The sequence below is a fragment of the Musca domestica genome, unplaced genomic scaffold (genome assembly GCF_030504385.1).
Source record: "Musca domestica strain aabys unplaced genomic scaffold, Musca_domestica.polishedcontigs.V.1.1 16, whole genome shotgun sequence".
Lineage (NCBI taxonomy): Eukaryota > Metazoa > Arthropoda > Insecta > Diptera > Muscidae > Musca > Musca domestica.
The window spans coordinates 17206452-17225191 of record NW_026712219.1 but is presented as its reverse complement, the minus strand read 5'-3'; the positions used below and the strand labels follow the sequence as shown (position 1 = coordinate 17225191).

Below are 18740 nucleotides of genomic sequence, written 5' to 3'. Positions count from 1 at the left end.
CTACTTACACCTGGTGACAATATTTTACTCTGTCTTGTCCCATCTTTATACTCCTATGCCTTTGCTTTGATCCTCTACGAAGAAGCCAGCCGATGAATTAAGCCAGTCAGAAAAGCAGTTTATGTACTCTCGCCTTTACTGACTAAAATTTCTCAGTAACTTAGCAATACAAATTGCATTGCCAATTCACTGGGATTTACTGGACTTTGGGTTATTAAACAACATTTTGTAATAGTTTGTGCAAATGATTACAATTTATTGAGTTACACACCTATTTTCACCATTCCGTTTTTGTCGGATATATTTACAAGAATTACATTCTACGTCGATGTCCGCTTATCATGTAGGGTGTAAATGTGGAGTAACAGGTCATTTCGTTGCAAATGCCTTTTGACTAAATGAAGTTCTATTAATTGTCTTTGCAACACTTCTTCGGAGAACACATAAAGGATATATTTTTATAGGTCGGTTTAAGGATGTCCGCTTCCAAATATGGTGTATTCAAAATGAAGTCGAAATATATTGGTCTAAGACAATGTTGGCTTGGCGTCCTTCCATCGTTATTCTAAGGATTCAATGGGCGTCCATGGAATACTACCATTACAATCAGGCACGCCCCTGATCTAGACGGCCTATAAAAAGTCCCATATTCTTTTGTTTTCACTCCAAACGTTTGCTTAATTGCAAAACAAGACGACTCAATTTCTGTTTGGATTTTATTTTGTTTTCAATGTGCAATCGGAACAGAAGCATTCATTATCTTTTAATGACCATTGAACATATGCAAAAAAAGCGAAAACGCTTTGAAATACATATATTCTTTTTGTTTCCATTTGAACAGAGTTCAATAAGTTATCTGTCTTTGTACTCATGTAAACAAATATTTAATATGAACTATTTATGGAACTATCCATGTAGGGTTATAAATCAAGAGTAATTCCATTGGAATATATTCATTTGTTCCCCAATAAGGAGACAAGATTTTGTATGGGCTAATAAATCTAAATGCAAAACGTTTACATATTTACATACAATACTTCTAGGCATCTTCCTTCCTACCTTCTAGAAATGAAACTGCGTAATCCACATTAAAAGCTGTATCCTTATTTGGCAGACTTAACATATTTCCCACTTCAGTACTGAAGGTAGTTTTAATTTTATAAACACTTTCAGTTCTATGAACAGAAAATTCATTTTTTTTATCAATATCAAATGATTCACCACTTAAAAAGTTGTGAAAGAACTGAACAATTCTCTGAAATGCATCAACGCAATAAACTAAACAATTGCAAAATATAGAAACATGTCGGGCGGAGAGGAGATCGACAAGCAAAAAAGAAGACCAAATGAAATTAATCATACAATTGTGAAAAGCTTATTCACATAAATGCAAAGAAAATCGTTTATAATCGAATGGCAAACCCTCCTTGCAGTCCAGAAAGCAAAAGAAAATAATAAACACCTAAATTGATCAAATTTAATCTTTATTGTTGTTTTGCATTTAATACGATACAGTCCATCATTTTACATTTACTTTTAACAAAGCCATCATACACATTACCAATACAAATAAAATCCAAAACATTTGATAAAATTAACAAAGAAACTTCACTTCTGTTGGATTCACAGACAACTGCTGCTTATTTGGCAATGGCAAAACCAACACGGTCATTGCCCATATCAAATTCTGTATAGTATTTGCCAATGAAAACATCTCCCAAAATCCATAGAGGTCCATTGGGTGGTGGAATGTCAATGCCCATGAAACCGGACAAGCAAATTGTTTTACCCATTTGAGCAATACGCAATACATAGTCTTTACCTTCCAACTCAAATGTTTTGCCACCAAGAACAAATTTAATAACAGGCAACTTGGGGATATCTAGAAAATAAGATTTTACAATTAATATCACATATGATTATTAACATTTTCTAAACAGTATTACCATCACAGGCCACCATGTATTGACCACCCATAATCGGAGTTCCACCAATAGCTTGGTTAATAGATGTAGCTTCACTGGGAGGTAAAGCAATGAGAGAGGTGCCGGTATCAGCAATTACTTGACAGCCTCCTTGGCACAATTTCAAATCACCCATTGATGCCGAGTCCATTTTGATTTGCCAATAAGCCTTGCGTGTTACTGGCAAATATGTAAAATCACCGGTATAGTGATCAGGATCAGAACCACCGAAAATGATTTCACCCCCTTCTGGGGCTTTGGGATCGCGATTTAAATAGAATGAGAAAATTGGTTGCGAAATCAAACCCTGTTCATACATAGCATAGAATGGTGGCTTAACACCATCCACCGATATTGAACTGTAACCCAAGCCCAAAATACCATCGAATTTGGCAGCAACAAAGACCAAGCCGGGTTCACTCAAAGCTTCGGCAAATGTCTGGTCCTTAATATCCAAGCCGCCAATGTTAACCGTATCCGTAGACAAATAACCAGACAGACTACCAGATCCATAATGTATGGCAAATTCAGTACCGTTTTGCTTAAAAGTCTTGGACTTGGTGGCATCGTATTTATTATGCATGAGGCAAGCAATGTTGGTCAAATGACATTTTTTGCTAGGAACCCACAGATTCGAAGAGCCGGTATCGAAAACTACCTTGAAATTTTGTGGTGGTGTGCCAATTGAGATTGGGCCATAGTATTGCGCATCCAAATAATTTGATAAAGGTTCAGGTGTGACACCTCCAGCTCCATATTTTAAACGTAGTTGTTGCAATTCCGTTCCTACCTCATAGAAATGTTTTCGTGCCGATTTTATTTTCTGGATGGGAACTCGAATTAATTTCTCCTCAGCAAAGCTCTCCGGGAGCAATAAGCTGAGTAAGCTTAATAAAATGACAAACTTAATCATTGTTCCACTGTGGAGAAAGAAGTAAAGAGGGGGAAAGATTATTTTCCCTAAACTATTCTTTGTTTAAATAACTGTTAACATCTAATGGAAGCCATATTACTTCCAGAAAATAATAATTATTAACAATAATTATAATTAGTTGTAAATTTATAGAAATACGAACCTTATTTGTGGATTTATTTTTCTACTTGATCTTGGCTTCGAACAAATAAGTTGTTGTTTTCCCGATGGAAATTAATTGCTGAATAATTAATGAAAATAATAATACGAATTATATAAACGAAGCGAAAGCAGCAAATGGCAGACTTGTCTTGTTCGGGATCGGGCAGTTACTGCGCAACAATGAAGAGAATTATGAGAGCGTTGGAAACAAAAATTAAAAACGTCCCAACGAAACGAATATGAAGACCACAAAGGAATACATGATAAAAAATAAACAGAAAGCAAAGACTCGGGGTACTCTGTTGTTTACGAATGAGTGTAATGCATAACGCCCGGGTACTCTGTTGTTTACGAATGAGACATGAGAAAATTGAACATCTTCACTAAAGAGCGCGGAACTAGTTGCTAAAGAAGCCGATGTGAAATTCCCGGCAGCGGCGGCTAAAAGTTTATATTCCCGGATTTTTATAAATTTTGCCTTCGCGGCAAATTAAATTATTAAATAATTTAATAATATAAAGATTGGAATGATTTTCGCAAAAACATTTTTTTTTGGAATCGGTAATTGGTTACGCCGTCAAGACGAGGTTGGCAGTGTTGCCAACATTTTGAGAGCTAGAAGCGTAATTAAAAAACCAGAAAAGCGTAAATGGCGTAAAAACTTTCCCTTAAAAAGCGTAAAAAGCGCTATGTATTTTTTTCTAACCAAAATACCAAAATTCAAAATTGTCAATAAAACACTTTTTATACCCTCCACCTTGGAAAGGAGTGTATATTAACTTTGTTATTCCTTTTATAACATCCCTAAATATTCGTCGTAGACACCATAATGTGTATATATTCATAATCAGCATAAAATTCTTAGCCGATTTAACGATGTCCGTCTGTCTGTCTGCCCGTCTGTCTGTTGAAATCACGATACAGGCCACATTATTTGACGTAGAGCGTCAAAATTTAGCAGAATAATTTGTATTGTGTCTAGGATGGTTGGTAATGAATATGAGATATATCGGTCCACGTTTTGCTTTAAACCCCTATATAACGGTACCTTCCGATATTCTGTATTTTGATGATTTTTGCCACATTTTTTCACGGATTTGTCTGAAAATTGGTATTTGTAGGTCATAGTGGGTCCTCGTTCATATGGCGAAACATTGCATGTATAGGTCTACGCTTTGGTATTTCCTCCATATAACGGTATCTCACGATATTCGGTATTTTAATGATTTTTGCCACATTTTTTCATGGATTTGTCTAAAAATTGGTATTTGTTGATCATAATGAGTTCTAGCTCCGTTGGCGAAACATTGTATGTATTGGTCCTCGTTTTTGCATAGCCCTCCCGATATTTGGTATTTTGATGATTTTTGCCACATTTTCCCAGGAATATGTCTAAAATTTGGTATTAGTGGGTCATAATTGGTTCTAATGTTTTCATTACCCTGAGGTGGAGGGTATTAAAAGTTCGGCCCGGCCGAACTTAATGTTTTTTTACTTATTTGAATAATCTCCACCAATTGGAACAAATTAGGACATTTACAAAAAATTAAAATCCATTAAAAATTCTGTTAAAATCTTAAAAATACCCAATAACGGAAGATGTCGATGGAAGATATACGATGTTGTGAACCTATATGGACAATTCTATTTCAGGGTGTAAAATACTCACAAAGAACTCCTTGTGTAGAATTTCAGAAAATTCCATTGAAAAAATGTGCCATCTATGAACTTACGTTTTTTCTTCAATGACAGGAATGAAAGACAAGTAAAGAATTTGCAGTAAAAAAATTTGCGATAAGTAGATGCCATACTATCAAAATATTCGAATGTATAAACATTGACACATTTTAAAATCTAAAAACCGCTAAAAGCACCAACAGAAAAGATGAAAAGCGTACGTACAGTGCTTTTTTTTTCCGTTTCGCGCTATGCCACTATTTTGGCGTTTAGGGGGTCTAAAAAGCACCATAAATAGCGCGAAAAGCACTAAGTTGGCATCGCTGGAGGTTGGTACGATACCCTAAGTATGCATGTACCATTGCTTTGTATTCGATTAGTGATTATCGATAATTATCTTGGCTTAAGTTGAGTTTAGGGGCTATGCTCGGATTGACCTGAAATTTTTACGACGTGTAGATCTTTTTAACCTGATTACAGCAAGGTAATTTTTTTGTGGGGGAAATACCCGGTTACCCGGTTATTGGACCCGAAAGTTCAGATACAATATTCGGTTTTTATCCGGTTCTACGAAAACCGATTACTCATTTGGAGATCATTTGAAAGCTTATGAAAATACCTATCCAACAAGGGGTCACATGATGAGGTTACTAGAACCGGTTCTAGAGAAATGCAAGAAAATTGGTGTTTTTACTAGTACTTTTTCGGCCGAAGGCGACTACTTACAAAAATTACAATGTTTACAAAAACTATGGATCGCGTAGCCGGTGTTGGACATATCTTAGAGGAGAAAATCTCAAGCCCCGGCCGAAGGCCGCCTACCTACCAAAATTACAGTGTATAGAAAAACTATGGATCGCGTAGTAAGTGTTGGACATATACCAGAGGAGAAAATCTCAAAAAAATACCAATTACATTTGGCATTTATTCAGGTATTCTTCTACCATGACTCGTTCATAGAGAAATGATACCTGTGGCAAGTACAAGAACGTAAACTAGATATCGAATTTAAATGGCAATTCCTTAAAAGCATTATATCAGCCATATTTATGTGTTTCCTCTTTTTTGCCTATGTCATGTTTTACTAGTGTAGTGTTTAAAAATTATCAGCATTCAATTGTCCAGCAGCTTTTTTCTGGGAGAGTTATGCCATGTTTACGTTAGAACTTTTTGCAGGGTTAACCCACTTCAAGATGATTTATTTGAAGTATAAGTAATTGATATGACAATTTTAATCCAAATCCCGGGGGTTAACCCATTTATATGTAAACGTACCATTAGTTATATTATTCTCTCATGGTAGAAAAATACAGGAAGACGCATCAACGTTTGGAAACATTGATATGTAAAAAAATTGTAAATGTTTTTTCAAATATACGTAGATTTTTATATGTTTTCTTTTCCGACGTCATTCGGAGGTTATTATAATTCCCATTTTTCAACAATTTATACAAATATAAATATTTTTCATTCAACATTTTCACTTCCAAAATTGGTTTGACAGTTCATTATCCCAGCAGCTGTGTCGATGCGTCTACCTATATTATTCTACCATGTTATTCTCTTTCGGAAGAATAAAATAAAAAGTAAACAGGAGAAATCCTCGCAAAAACTCGCAAGCCATCAGCTGATTTGTCACAACAAAACAATTTAACAGCAAGTTATTATAATTCCCATTTTTCAACAATTTTTACAAATATAAATATTTTTCATTCAACATTTTCACTTCCAAAATTGGTTTGACAGTTCATTGTCCCAGCAGCTGTGTCGATGCGTCTACCCATATTATTCAACCATGTTATTCTCTTTTGCAAGGATAAAATGAAAAGTAAACAGAAGGAATCCTCGCAAAAACTCGCAAGCAATCAGCTGATTTGTCACAACAAAACAATTTAACAGCTATAAAAAGAAATGAAGCACTCAAAAATCAAGAATGAGCAAACAACAAAACAATTTGGCATTTGATATGTTTTAAAGTGGCTTGCCCAAATATAAATCTCCGGAAGGAGTTTGCAAACTCTCAGTAAAAAATTGTCAGAATTTCCCTCTATTGCAATTTTTTATTTGTTACCAATTTTAGGATAACCAGACACACCTAGCAATCGTTAATCGGGTAATAATTTACACATTCTTGCATTCTCTATTCTCTATTTTCATACCAAAGAGAAAATCGGTATCATGGTAGAAGAATATAGGTAGACGCGTCGACACAGCTGCTGGTACAATGAACTGTCAAACAACTTTTGAAATTGAAAATGTTGAATGAAAAATTATTTAAATTTGTTAAAATTGTTGAAAAACGCGAATTATAACAGCCTCCGAATGACGTAGTATAAGAAAACATATAAAAATCTACTTTTATTTGAAAAAACATTTAAATTTTTTTGACATATCAATGCTCCCAAGCGTTGATGCATCTACCTGTATTCTTCTGCCATGATCGGTATAAAGTGAAAATCGGTTATCTTAGTAAAAACTTTTACGTTTTTGCAGTTCTGGAAGAAAGCAACTAAGTTAAAGTATCAGTTGTCATAGCCGACAATTTTTCTGTGTGACCAACCCAACTTGCTTATCCGAAAACTTTTCAATCAATAAAATTTAGTGCAAAAATTCTGCCACTGAACGTCTAAATTCTGTTGACATTCACAACATACTTAGGTTTTTCATCAAAAGCTAAGTTTTAATTTAAATAAAATTCAACCATGGCAAAATAATACAAGGTAATCTCATACTAACATATGTGATCTGTTGCAGAACCTGCAAGTCTAGTAGATACTTGCTATTTTTTCGATTTCATAAAGGGAAAATTGGTTACTGTAGTAAAAACTTCTACATTCTTGCAGTTCTGAAACAGTTATTTTTTAGTGTTACCCATGGTACAATGAAATAAAGGTATCTTTAATTTCAAATAAGCATTCCCAGCTCTGCATTTTTCACTCGAAAATATCGGATTGCTTTATTTTTTAATTTTAGAAAATTATGTGTTCAAAGGGTTAATATTGACATAAATACATAAATATATACAGTACCATATCGATCTATAGTGCCCTGAACGTAGCGGCATTCTTGACATTTCTAATGTCAGAGAAACGTTTACAGCATGGAAAAAAGGTAACTTCAATTTCAAATAAGCATTCCCAGCTCTGCATTTTCCACTCGAAAATATCGGATGGCTTTATTTTTTAATATGAGAAAATAATGTGTTCAAAGGGTTAATACTGACATAAATATACACAGTACCATACCGATCTATAGTGCCCTGCCCGTAGCGGCATTCTTGACATTTCTAATGTCAGAAAAACGTTTACAGCATGGAAAAAAGGTGACTTCAATTTCAAATAAGCATTCCCAGCTCTGCATTTTCCACTCGAAAATGTCGGTCAGTTGTCGCTTTATTTTTTAATTTTTTTAATATGCGTTCAAAGGGTTAATACTGACATAAATATACACAGTACCATATCGGTAATACAAGGTAATCTCATACTAACATATGTGATCTGTTGCAAAACCTGCAAGAATCTACTATTTTTGCTATTTTTTTCGATTTCATAAAGGGAAAATTGGTTACTGTAGTAAAAACTTTTACATTCTTGCAGTTCTGAAACAGTTATTTTTTAGTGTTACCCATGGTACAATGAAATAAAGGTATTTCAATTTCAAATAAGCATTCCCAGCTCTACATTTTCCACGAAAATGTCGGTCGCTTGTGGCTTTATTTTTTAATTTTTTTAATATGCGTTCAAAGGGTTAATACTGACATAAATATACACAGTACCATATCGATCTATAGTGCCCTGCCCGTAGCGGCATTCTTGACATTTCTAATGTCAGAGAAACGTTTACAGCATGGGAAAAAGGTAACTTCAATTTCAAATAAGCATTCCCAGCTCTACATTTTCCACAAAAATGTCGGTCGCTTGTCGCTTTATTTTTTAATTTTAATTAATTAATATGTATAATTTATATAATTTTTTTAATATGCGTTCAAAGGGTTAATACTGACATAAATATACACAGTACCATATCGATCTATAGTGCCCTGCCCGTAGCGGCATTCTTGACATTTCTGTCAGAGAAACGTTTACAGCATGGAAAAAAGGTAACTTCAATTTCAAATAAGCATTCCCAGCTCTACATTTTCCACGAAAATGTCGGTCGCTTGTCGCTTTATTTTTTATTTTTTTTAATATGCGTTCAAAGGGTTAATACTGACATAAATATATACAGTACCATATCGATCTATAGTGCCCTAAACGTAGCGGCATTCTTGACATTTCTAATGTCAGAGAAACGTTTACAGCATGGAAAAAAGGTAACTTCAATTTCAAATAAGCATTCCCAGCTCTACATTTTCCACGAAAATGTCGGTCGCTTGTCGCTTTATTTTTTAATTTTTTTTAATATGCGTTCAAAGGGTTAATACTGACATAAATATACACAGTACCATATCGGTAATACAAGGTAATCTCATACTAACATATGTGATCTGTTGCAAAACCTGCAAGAATCTACTATTTTTGCTATTTTTTTCGATTTCATAAAGGGAAAATTGGTTACTGTAGTAAAAACTTTTACATTCTTGCAGTTCTGAAACAGTTATTTTTTAGTGTTACCCATGGTACAATGAAATAAAGGTATTTCAATTTCAAATAAGCATTCCCAGCTCTACATTTTCCACGAAAATGTCGGTCGCTTGTGGCTTTATTTTTTAATTTTTTTAATATGCGTTCAAAGGGTTAATACTGACATAAATATACACAGTACCATATCGATCTATAGTGCCCTGCCCGTAGCGGCATTCTTGACATTTCTAATGTCAGAGAAACGTTTACAGCATGGGAAAAAGGTAACTTCAATTTCAAATAAGCATTCCCAGCTCTACATTTTCCACAAAAATGTCGGTCGCTTGTCGCTTTATTTTTTAATTTTAATTAATTAATATGTATAATTTATATAATTTTTTTAATATGCGTTCAAAGGGTTAATACTGACATAAATATACACAGTACCATATCGATCTATAGTGCCCTGCCCGTAGCGGCATTCTTGACATTTCTAATGTCAGAGAAACGTTTACAGCATGGAAAAAATGTGTGTACTTTTACAAGCAGAATAAAAAGAATAAAAACGAGAATTTAATTCTTATGTTAAATTTAATTTTGTGTATTAAAATGTGTTCTAATCGCTCAAATTAATTTCACGACAAACGATTTGTTTTGTGTGGTAAACATTGGTTGACCAGTAATAGTTATAATCTAGCGATTCTTTTACAAACGAAGGAAATTATTTGCGCGAAAAATGGCAGACTTCGATTTCAGTGATTTAAATTTGGATTTCTTACAAAGCACTCCTCCGAAATCGTCCAACTCGGATGAGCCAAGAACCGCTACACCAGTCCCTGCAGTCAGGCATGAAATATATTTTCAAAAAGAGACTGTTGGGGAATCTCGCAAAAAGAAACGTCAAGAATGGGCCAAGAAGATATCTAGTGCGGATCGCTTGATGAAGGAAATACAAAATTTAAAATGTGATAACTTACAATTGCAAACTCAACTCAAGGATTTTCAAACAACCGCTTTGGATATTCAAAGGTTGTATGCGACTGAAAAAGAACAACATGAAATTAAAACCAAAGCACTGGAGGAGCTCAAGAAGCAATATGAAAAAATTGAAACCGAATTGGTTGTCAAGTCATTGGAATGTGACCAATTTGAGGCATGTTTGGAGGACCAGAAAGAGCGACCTGTTGATTACAATGATCTGGTTATGAAATACTTAAGGCTGGTGAACAAATTAGAAGGAGAGGATATGATCAGAAACTTCCCTGACCGCGGCTTGGCAGAGGAATTGAAACAATATTGTGCTAAATTTAAATTGAGATATCTTCCAGCGCGTCTGATCAATAGCCCTCAAAAGTCTTCTTCTCGTATCAGAACACAAAAAACATGCTACGCAGATGCAGCTGTACAGTGTGACCATGTAACAGAGGCACAGCCCACAAAACTAGAGACACGAAACCAAGGAGTCCAGTGTTGCGTTGTATTGCGTTCGCAGGGTACACAACATATTAGCACCATGACTACACGTAGCACCACAACATCATGTTTCATTAGTTATCGTAATGTGGGCACAAGTAGCTCCGATTTGCAAACAATGCCACCTGCGGTTGATGATATTTTGAGAGAATTGGTTCCCTGGCAAAACATTAAACCCGTATCGCCATTAATAGATATACAGCAGCTGACGGAGGAGGCGAAACCCACATTCAAAACAATTGGAACATGCACCTGGTTGTGTAATATAAGGCGGCCCATTGATTTTATACCAAGAAATAAAATAAAGAGGTCGACAACAAACATTGAATTGTCTGAAGCTACAGCACACAATACATTAAATAGAACTGTTATTAAACAGGAAATGATAACACCATCTCCTTCACCCACACCAAATGCTACCTCTAGCCAAAATGAAAGTACAGCAAACGCCACTTCAAATCGTTCCCCTGTCACCAATATTTCAACCAATCCTCTTCTATCTGCAATACATTCAAACCCGCTTTTGAGTCATGGAGCAAACCCAACATTTCACGAACTTTGGCATATATTTGGTAGAATGGTATTGGGTTTATTACACACAACTAATGATAGCAATGCAGGCATTGCTGCTTCAACACAGGATTCAGTCAATCAGCAACAGTTTCACAATTGGCTCAGGGAAATCTATGATAGCTCAATTCTTGCTGCAAGAGAAACACCTGACATTGGTCATACGTCAACTACAACTCAGCAAGAAGCTAGCAGAACACAAAGTGTCGGCACAAGTCCTTTGCATTTTAATGAAAGTTCTGTTCTAACATCAACCAATATTGTGCGACCGGAAGCAAGAAGAACAATTGCTAATATATCAGAGGTAGAGGAAATGCAATTAGCCGGAGCTGAAGAAAGTGTTCATGAAGAAGGTAATTAAGAATAGAGTTAGAAGTATGAGGTATTGTGTAAACCTTCTCGACGTTGATGCGTTTTTTTTTTAATCTGCAAAATATGCTTCATGCCCATATTTATGTTATTCTACGTTAAACTCATTTTATTAACTTTGAAATATATATTTTTTTATTTTATAGATAATCCCGCCGAAATGACATTGGCTTGTAGCAGTTCACAATTGTCAACCCAGCTGAACTTTGATGCAGATTCAACCTCCTCCACAGTTAAACGTCCAATACCATGCACATCTGTATCAGCTGACAACATGCCGAGCAAAAAACCGAAGAGTGCTGAACATAAAAATAAATCTTCCAAATCAAAATGCGGATCAAAAATTATGGAAGATATTAAGGAACTGTTTCCAGAATTGAAAATAAACAAATCGAAACGGAAACATCTCAAGCGTTTGTTAAAAGGCACAAAACAAAAGAAACAGAAAACAAAATGCAAATCACAGCCAATTTCGGAACATGAAGATGTGGAACCGCAAGAAACGGCAATTGATTTTTTGAAAGAAATAATTGGGAGGAAGGATATTGCGTACAATGGGGAACGTTTTGAACAAGAAGAATCCATACAAAGTGATGCTGAGAGTTACTTACCATGTGAAACATCGCAAGATTGTGAACACAATACAACTCAAAATGAGTTTGCAAAACGAGAAAATAGAGATGAATTGGAAACTTTGTCAAATGAAACCTACACAAAAGAGGATATTTTAAAACATAGTGTATTATTGAGAAGTGAAACTCCTACAAGAACTGACTATGAGAGTGAACAACGTGAATGTGATACAGAAAATACTGCAAATGAAGAAATGTACAACCAAAGCGACAGCGATTCTTTGGATTCTCTACCCCAACCTACGGCATTCAGAAGTGATTTGGTTTCTACTAACCTAAGGGCTTTCCATAACTTACCTATAGACAATTTATACCAACAAAAAACGGATGATCATACAAATTCATCTGATCCACAGAATGAACAAGATAAAAAAGAAAATCTTTGCACGGATAGAAGAGAGCAAAGTGTGAATCATCATCCTTCAAATATTCAAGATCTAGAACAGGCAGAAGAATCTACTCAATATTTGCAGAGCAGACAGAAAATACTAACTGCGTCATTTTCATTTACTAAACCTGTCAAAAAGTTTAAAAACCCCAGAGTCTCCAAGAAAAAAGAATTATACAACTCACTCTTTGGCGAGACATCAGATACGGAAACTGACGAATATTCTGGAGATGATAATCAGCAAAATGCAACAAAGAGGAAAAAGAGGTTCACTGAAGAAACCCACAGTCATAAATCAATGCAGAAGGGAAACAATAGTCCCACATGTAATTTAGAACCAACTACCGAAAATAGAGCTGAAGATGTTGAACATGGTTATGCATCTACAACATCTTATGATTCTACATTTTCAATTCCCGAAATACCCACACCTGTGCTTAGAAATGCCGAAATCACGATAATGAATAACCTGAACACTGGATCTTCACTGCTTCTCGAAACTATGGATAAGGAGAATCAATCTATATTGGAATCAATTATTGAAAGAGAACTAGAAGAAAACCCAATTACAACGAATGATGAAACTATGGAAAATATACCACCAATTGATTTTGAAAAAGATTTCGAAATATCCTCCTCGGAAGATGATCAAGATAATGTTGCACCGGAGAACAATAGGAATTTAGCTGTAAATTATATAAGGAAAGATTCCCCAAAGCCTTTGCTTAATCAGAACACAACGATAAAAAATGACTTTGAAATGTCTTCATCTTCTGATGATGACTGCGAAGATGTTCCAGCGGATTCTAAAAGTCATGCGGATGAAAAGCAAGTAGAGACCAACAGTAATGTAGTATCAAATGATGGGGTCAAGGAAAGTCCAATGTCATCTCTCAATTACGAAAAAATGGTAAAAACAGACATGGAATTGTTTTCCTCTGAAGAAGAGGAAGAACATGTTTCAGATGAAAACAAAACGAATGTGGATTTAAATGAAATATCAATTGAAATGGCAAATGATTCTCAAACATCATCATGTAACAATAACTGTGAGGTATCTGTAGAAGAAGAAACCAGTAACATAATAATGGACAGAACGGAAAATAATTCAAATACATCAGCAGTTTGCAGTAAACATGAATCTAAGAACTGTAGAATGAGAGAGTTATTAAATTATCGCCGTAAACCAAGGCAACAATCGCCCAGATTAAATATCGAAGAAGAAATTGTTTTCTATTCAGATCATAAATATTCAAATGTGGATTTTAAAATACCAAGTTCCAAAAATACATGCTTGCACTCTTCACAAAATGAATCCCAAGAATGCTTTCCTTCAAATGTTCCACCAAATGATGAGAGATTGCCTACCAATTTTTCGAGCTCCGTAATAAGAGAAGATCACTCCGCAGTTCCTAAAAATTCATTGGACAAACAAGATTTTTCGCAAAATTGTCAGCCCAAACTAACACCAATATTCAATAATATTTGCTCCAGCAAAAGAGAGTGTTCAAACACAACAATGCAGGTCGAAGAAATAGTTGACTTTCCTACAAATTCGTCCAATACACAACGAGACTGCAGTGAAGAAATTGCAACAGAAAAAATTGTTACAGAAAAAATTCTGGAATCTCCAACACCTACAGATTCATTAAATGTTAAAAATGGACCTCAAGATTCCAAAGAAGAAAATGTATCAAAATTAGATGAAATATATGTCCAGAGTACACAAAATTCTATGGAGTCAAGTACAGAGTCCCATATAAGCGTAATGGATTCCTCAGACGTGACGAATACAGAATATGAAAGTTCAATTATTGAGATTTCATCCGATCCAGCAGAGAGTGATAAAACGAGAGACACTAAATCGCCTTTTAATGAACTTGTAATTGATGAGGATTTACCGGAGGAAAATGAAAAAGAAAATAATGACTCCTTGTCATCCCAAGACAATAAACTGATCACTGTTGGGAACATCGAGAAGGAAAATAATGATACTTTTTCAGCCAATGGACGACAAAATAATGTGTTTAAAATTGAATCTGTTGGGAGGACAACAATATCGCCATCCAAGATACGAATATCATTTACTGAAAGAAATGCGCCTATTGGAGATTACAACAAGGACAGTTCTTTGTCACCCAATTCCATAAAATCTCCCCCTGAACATGATAAGCCCGATGCAGACCAAGCCAATTCGCATACAGAGAATGTTGGATCAGACGACAGCATTAATCCATGTGAAGTTAGTTCAATACTCAACAGTTCTATTTGCAATGATATCCTTACCGAATCAATGTGTCCCATTGTTGATGATATCTTACAAAACACCGATGCTGAAGCCATACTACAATCTCCGGACGCAAATGTTCCCAAAAAACGTGGACGTAAACGTAAAAGTGAATGCCAACCCGAACCAGCCGCACAACCACCTTGCAAACGTTCAGAACGTATCAAGGCTAAACATATTATTTTTGAAAAATCCCTTAAGCTAAGTGTTTCTCCCGTGGAAATTGGTAAATATACTAGAGTAAGCAATAGGCAAAATATGCTAAAGAATGAAACTAAGAGTATAAGTAAGAAGTGCAAGGAATCGAGTGATACAAAAACACCTGTCCAGGGAGAGGAGCAGGAAGTGGCTACAAGAATAGGATTCTTTAGGGAATTGGATGAAGTTTCAATGGAGGAAGAGAAGACAGGTGATAATACAAATGATAACCTTGAGAATATTAAAAATAATTCCGTTTCATTGCCCTGCAACACAACTTTTGTTGCAGACCAAATTCAAGACATACGTACAAATCCGAAAAGAACGTTGACTACACCTCTAGAAAACAATTCCCCTAAGGCAGAACATTTTAGTACACCTTTTAAGGGTAACAAAACATTTGTTGTTGGTGACAAAAATGGAGAAGCCAATTTAAATCTTAATCGTAACAAAACTTTTGTTGTTGGTGACACCATTGAAGAAGCCAAGACAAATTGTAACAAAACTTTTGTTGTTGTAGGTAATAAATCTGAAGAAACTAAGTCAAATCTTCTAAATGAAACAAGTTCAAATCAAGTTACCAACGCTCCTTTGCCTGATGACACCAGGCTTGTTGTTAACCAAAACGAACAAATTACATCACCACAAAGTCCACTTGCAATGGCACCTGAGAACTACGATTCACCCATGTCCCCACAAAATACAACAGAAGATATTCTAAATACCACCACCCTAGATATTCCTTTAGAACTTCTACCTGAATGTAGGCCGCAACGTAAACATAGTTCGCTCATGGAAAGTTTAATACAAAACTTCTCAATTGTCCATTACAATACGATTACACTTACCAAATGCCTTAACGAAGAAACCTTTTCCAAAAAACAAAGATCCCTTACCAGTTATTATAATGATCTTCTAAAAAGCTATTGTTATAATCCCCTGCAAATAGATCCGGACATTCACGCTTCCAAAATTGTAAAGAAACTACAAAATGATACCATAGATTATTCTTTATTTTATCATTGTATTTTGAAAATAGTCAAGCAATCGGAACCATCCGAGGTAAAGGAACATGAGTTGCCCTCAGTTATACAAGAAATGCCGCCGCGACATTTAAACCTTGTACTACAGCGTATGTTCTATCTCATGAAACATCTGATGATGGCGCTGCAGCCCTACAATTGTTGTGAACAACTAAAATTGAGAATAGAATCTCTGCTGTTTAATTGTCAACAGGCTGAGAAGATAAGCCTACACGGCTGTCTACATTTAACCCAATTATATTTGATAACTTGTAAATTTTTAGAAACTCAAGTGCGTTTGCATCCGGCCCGTTTGTATGTAGCTAAATGTCTTTATTTCTATTCCATCAAAGCTATAAATATGATTCACGAAGTTCTCCTGTGGTATCCCAGCGTATTACCGCCTCGTGAAGATCCCGTCTATGATCGCTCAGATGCCCTCATAACTGTAATACAACACTGCCTCATGAGTACTAAATATGATATGACCAATACGGATATGCGTGGTAAATCTCTGATTTCAAAACTACGCTTTGAATATCACTATGACCCCTTTAAACCCAATTACGATGATGTCATATCGAATCTTACCGACAAATTACGAAGTTCCAAACTAAATGATGACATAACCTTTGCCTTTGGTCTGTTCTCGTATCGTATGTATCCAATCAGAGCGGAAAATATTTTATTAAAAACTCATCTTCTACCGCTGGCCAATGAGTTTTTCGAATATGCCTTAGTAAACAGTGATTATGATATACGTATCTCTGCATTATTGGAAATTATATCGATTATTGTTAAACCCTTTCCGCAGGATTGGAATGTGGAGATATATTTGGATTTATTTTCACGTTTCCTCAACGGCTTTTCAAGGAAAATTATTCAGGAGGCAGCCGTTTGTTCGATCTTACGTCTGCAACGCTTCGGTTATGTGAATTGCTTTAATCGTCTACGTGCGTATAGACCCACATATGAGCTCGAGCCACGAACCCAGGCCATGTTTAAAAGTTTTATACACCGTAAAAAATTGGATTATTTGAAGCAAATACAACGGCAGAGTCCAATACAATAGTTTTGTATTAATTCCGAATCTTAATGGTTAGCAAAAAACAATTATAAAAATGGATCGTTTCGATCGGTTGTTATTCTTCTTAAGTATTTTGTGTGAATACGATCATGCAAAAAGGGAAGGCGCTTGTAACATGTTATCCTTACATATGGTCTGTTCCAGAGGTGAACGAATGCAAACATTTGTTCCAACGGTAACCGATGTTTCCTTTATGTAATAAAAAAATGAAAAATTAATACATTCCTGCTGGGCTAGATAATTTTTCTATGGATAACACAACGAAAAATATTTCCTTTTAACATCATCCATTTCACATTTCTTTTCCTTTTTAAAAAATTTCATGTCACCGTTTCATAGAAGAAGAATTGAGTTCTGAAAATTAAGTTCTTAAAGCAATGATCATTAGGAAATATTCATTTCATTTACATTACATAACTTACAACATTTTAGTTTCGTTTCAACTTGTAAATTATTTATACTATGCCAAATGGCGTTATGTATTTTATAAATACCCTAAACAACTATTTTTAAATATCCTTATTTTGTAATTTAGATTTATAATTTATTTACAAAACTTGTAATTTTTTTGTTTCATATTGTCATTGTATAAACAACTCAACTGTATGTTTATTTAAGAAATTTTACATAAATATTATAGCGTGTAAGATAAATATTTTAAATAATGAGAAACATAAATTTGCCAAAAACATAGATTTGTTAATTAATTTTAAAACATTTGAAAAATGCTTAATAAAGCGTATGAATTTGTATTTTCATATTTCTTGAGTTTTATTTTAGTATCAAGGAAAAAATATGCTACAATTCATCCAAGGTCAATCAAACAGGACCATGACCCATATAAGGTCGCCCAAGAAGACTATCAGGTATGTCACAGGAACGAATTCCATACGAAAGTGATTTTAATTTCGTATTTAGCTTCTTCAGAAATCGTAAACGCAGTTTTTTCGGCTTGAAACCATTTTTGTTTTTGCAAGTGAAATTATATTTTTATGGAAACATTCTCAACACACTTTTAAGTAATAATAATAAAAATTTTGTCTTAATGAGGTAAATTTACATTTTTATACCCTACACCACATAGTGGTAAGGGTATTATGTATTTGTGCATTTGTTTGTAACATGGAGAAGGAAGCGAGATAGACCCATAGTTACGTTTGAGGATCTCTATACAATCACTTCCTGAGTTGATTTATGCATGTCAGCCCGTCTGTCCATGTATTCTTGTGAACAAAATGCAGGTCGCATTTATTATCCGATTGAGATGAAATTTTGTACAAATCATTTGTTTGGCCCAAGGACGAACCCTATTGAAATTTGAGGTAAAAATTTAGATATAGCTCCCATATATGTCTTCATCCGATTTGCCTTTTATTGTGCACCAAACGTGTAATATCGGCCCGATTAGTATGGAATTGTGCCCATACAGCTAAATT

General features: G+C 34.9%; 2 protein-coding genes across 4 annotated transcripts; one reads left to right on the top strand and one right to left on the bottom strand.

The window, feature by feature from the left end:
- Positions 1-1463: 1463 nt before the first annotated feature.
- Positions 1464-3202, bottom strand: LOC101894200 (lysosomal aspartic protease-like). Of its 3 annotated transcripts, NM_001286878.1 has the most exon segments (5): positions 1464-1882; positions 1947-2076; positions 2079-2083; positions 2085-2888; positions 3042-3111. In NM_001286878.1, coding segments are annotated over 4 exon segments (1170 nt in total). In that variant the 5' UTR covers positions 2878-2888; positions 3042-3111; the 3' UTR covers positions 1464-1640.
- A 6563-nt stretch (positions 3203-9765) lies between these two features.
- On the top strand, positions 9766-18062 carry LOC101896745 (little elongation complex subunit 1). Its single transcript, XM_005179076.4, has 2 exons — positions 9766-11674; positions 11837-18062. The coding sequence occupies exons 1-2, from the start codon at positions 10015-10017 to the stop codon at positions 17287-17289; spliced, it is 7113 nt and encodes a 2370-aa protein (XP_005179133.1). The 5' UTR covers positions 9766-10014; the 3' UTR covers positions 17290-18062.
- Positions 18063-18740: the final 678 nt, after the last annotated feature.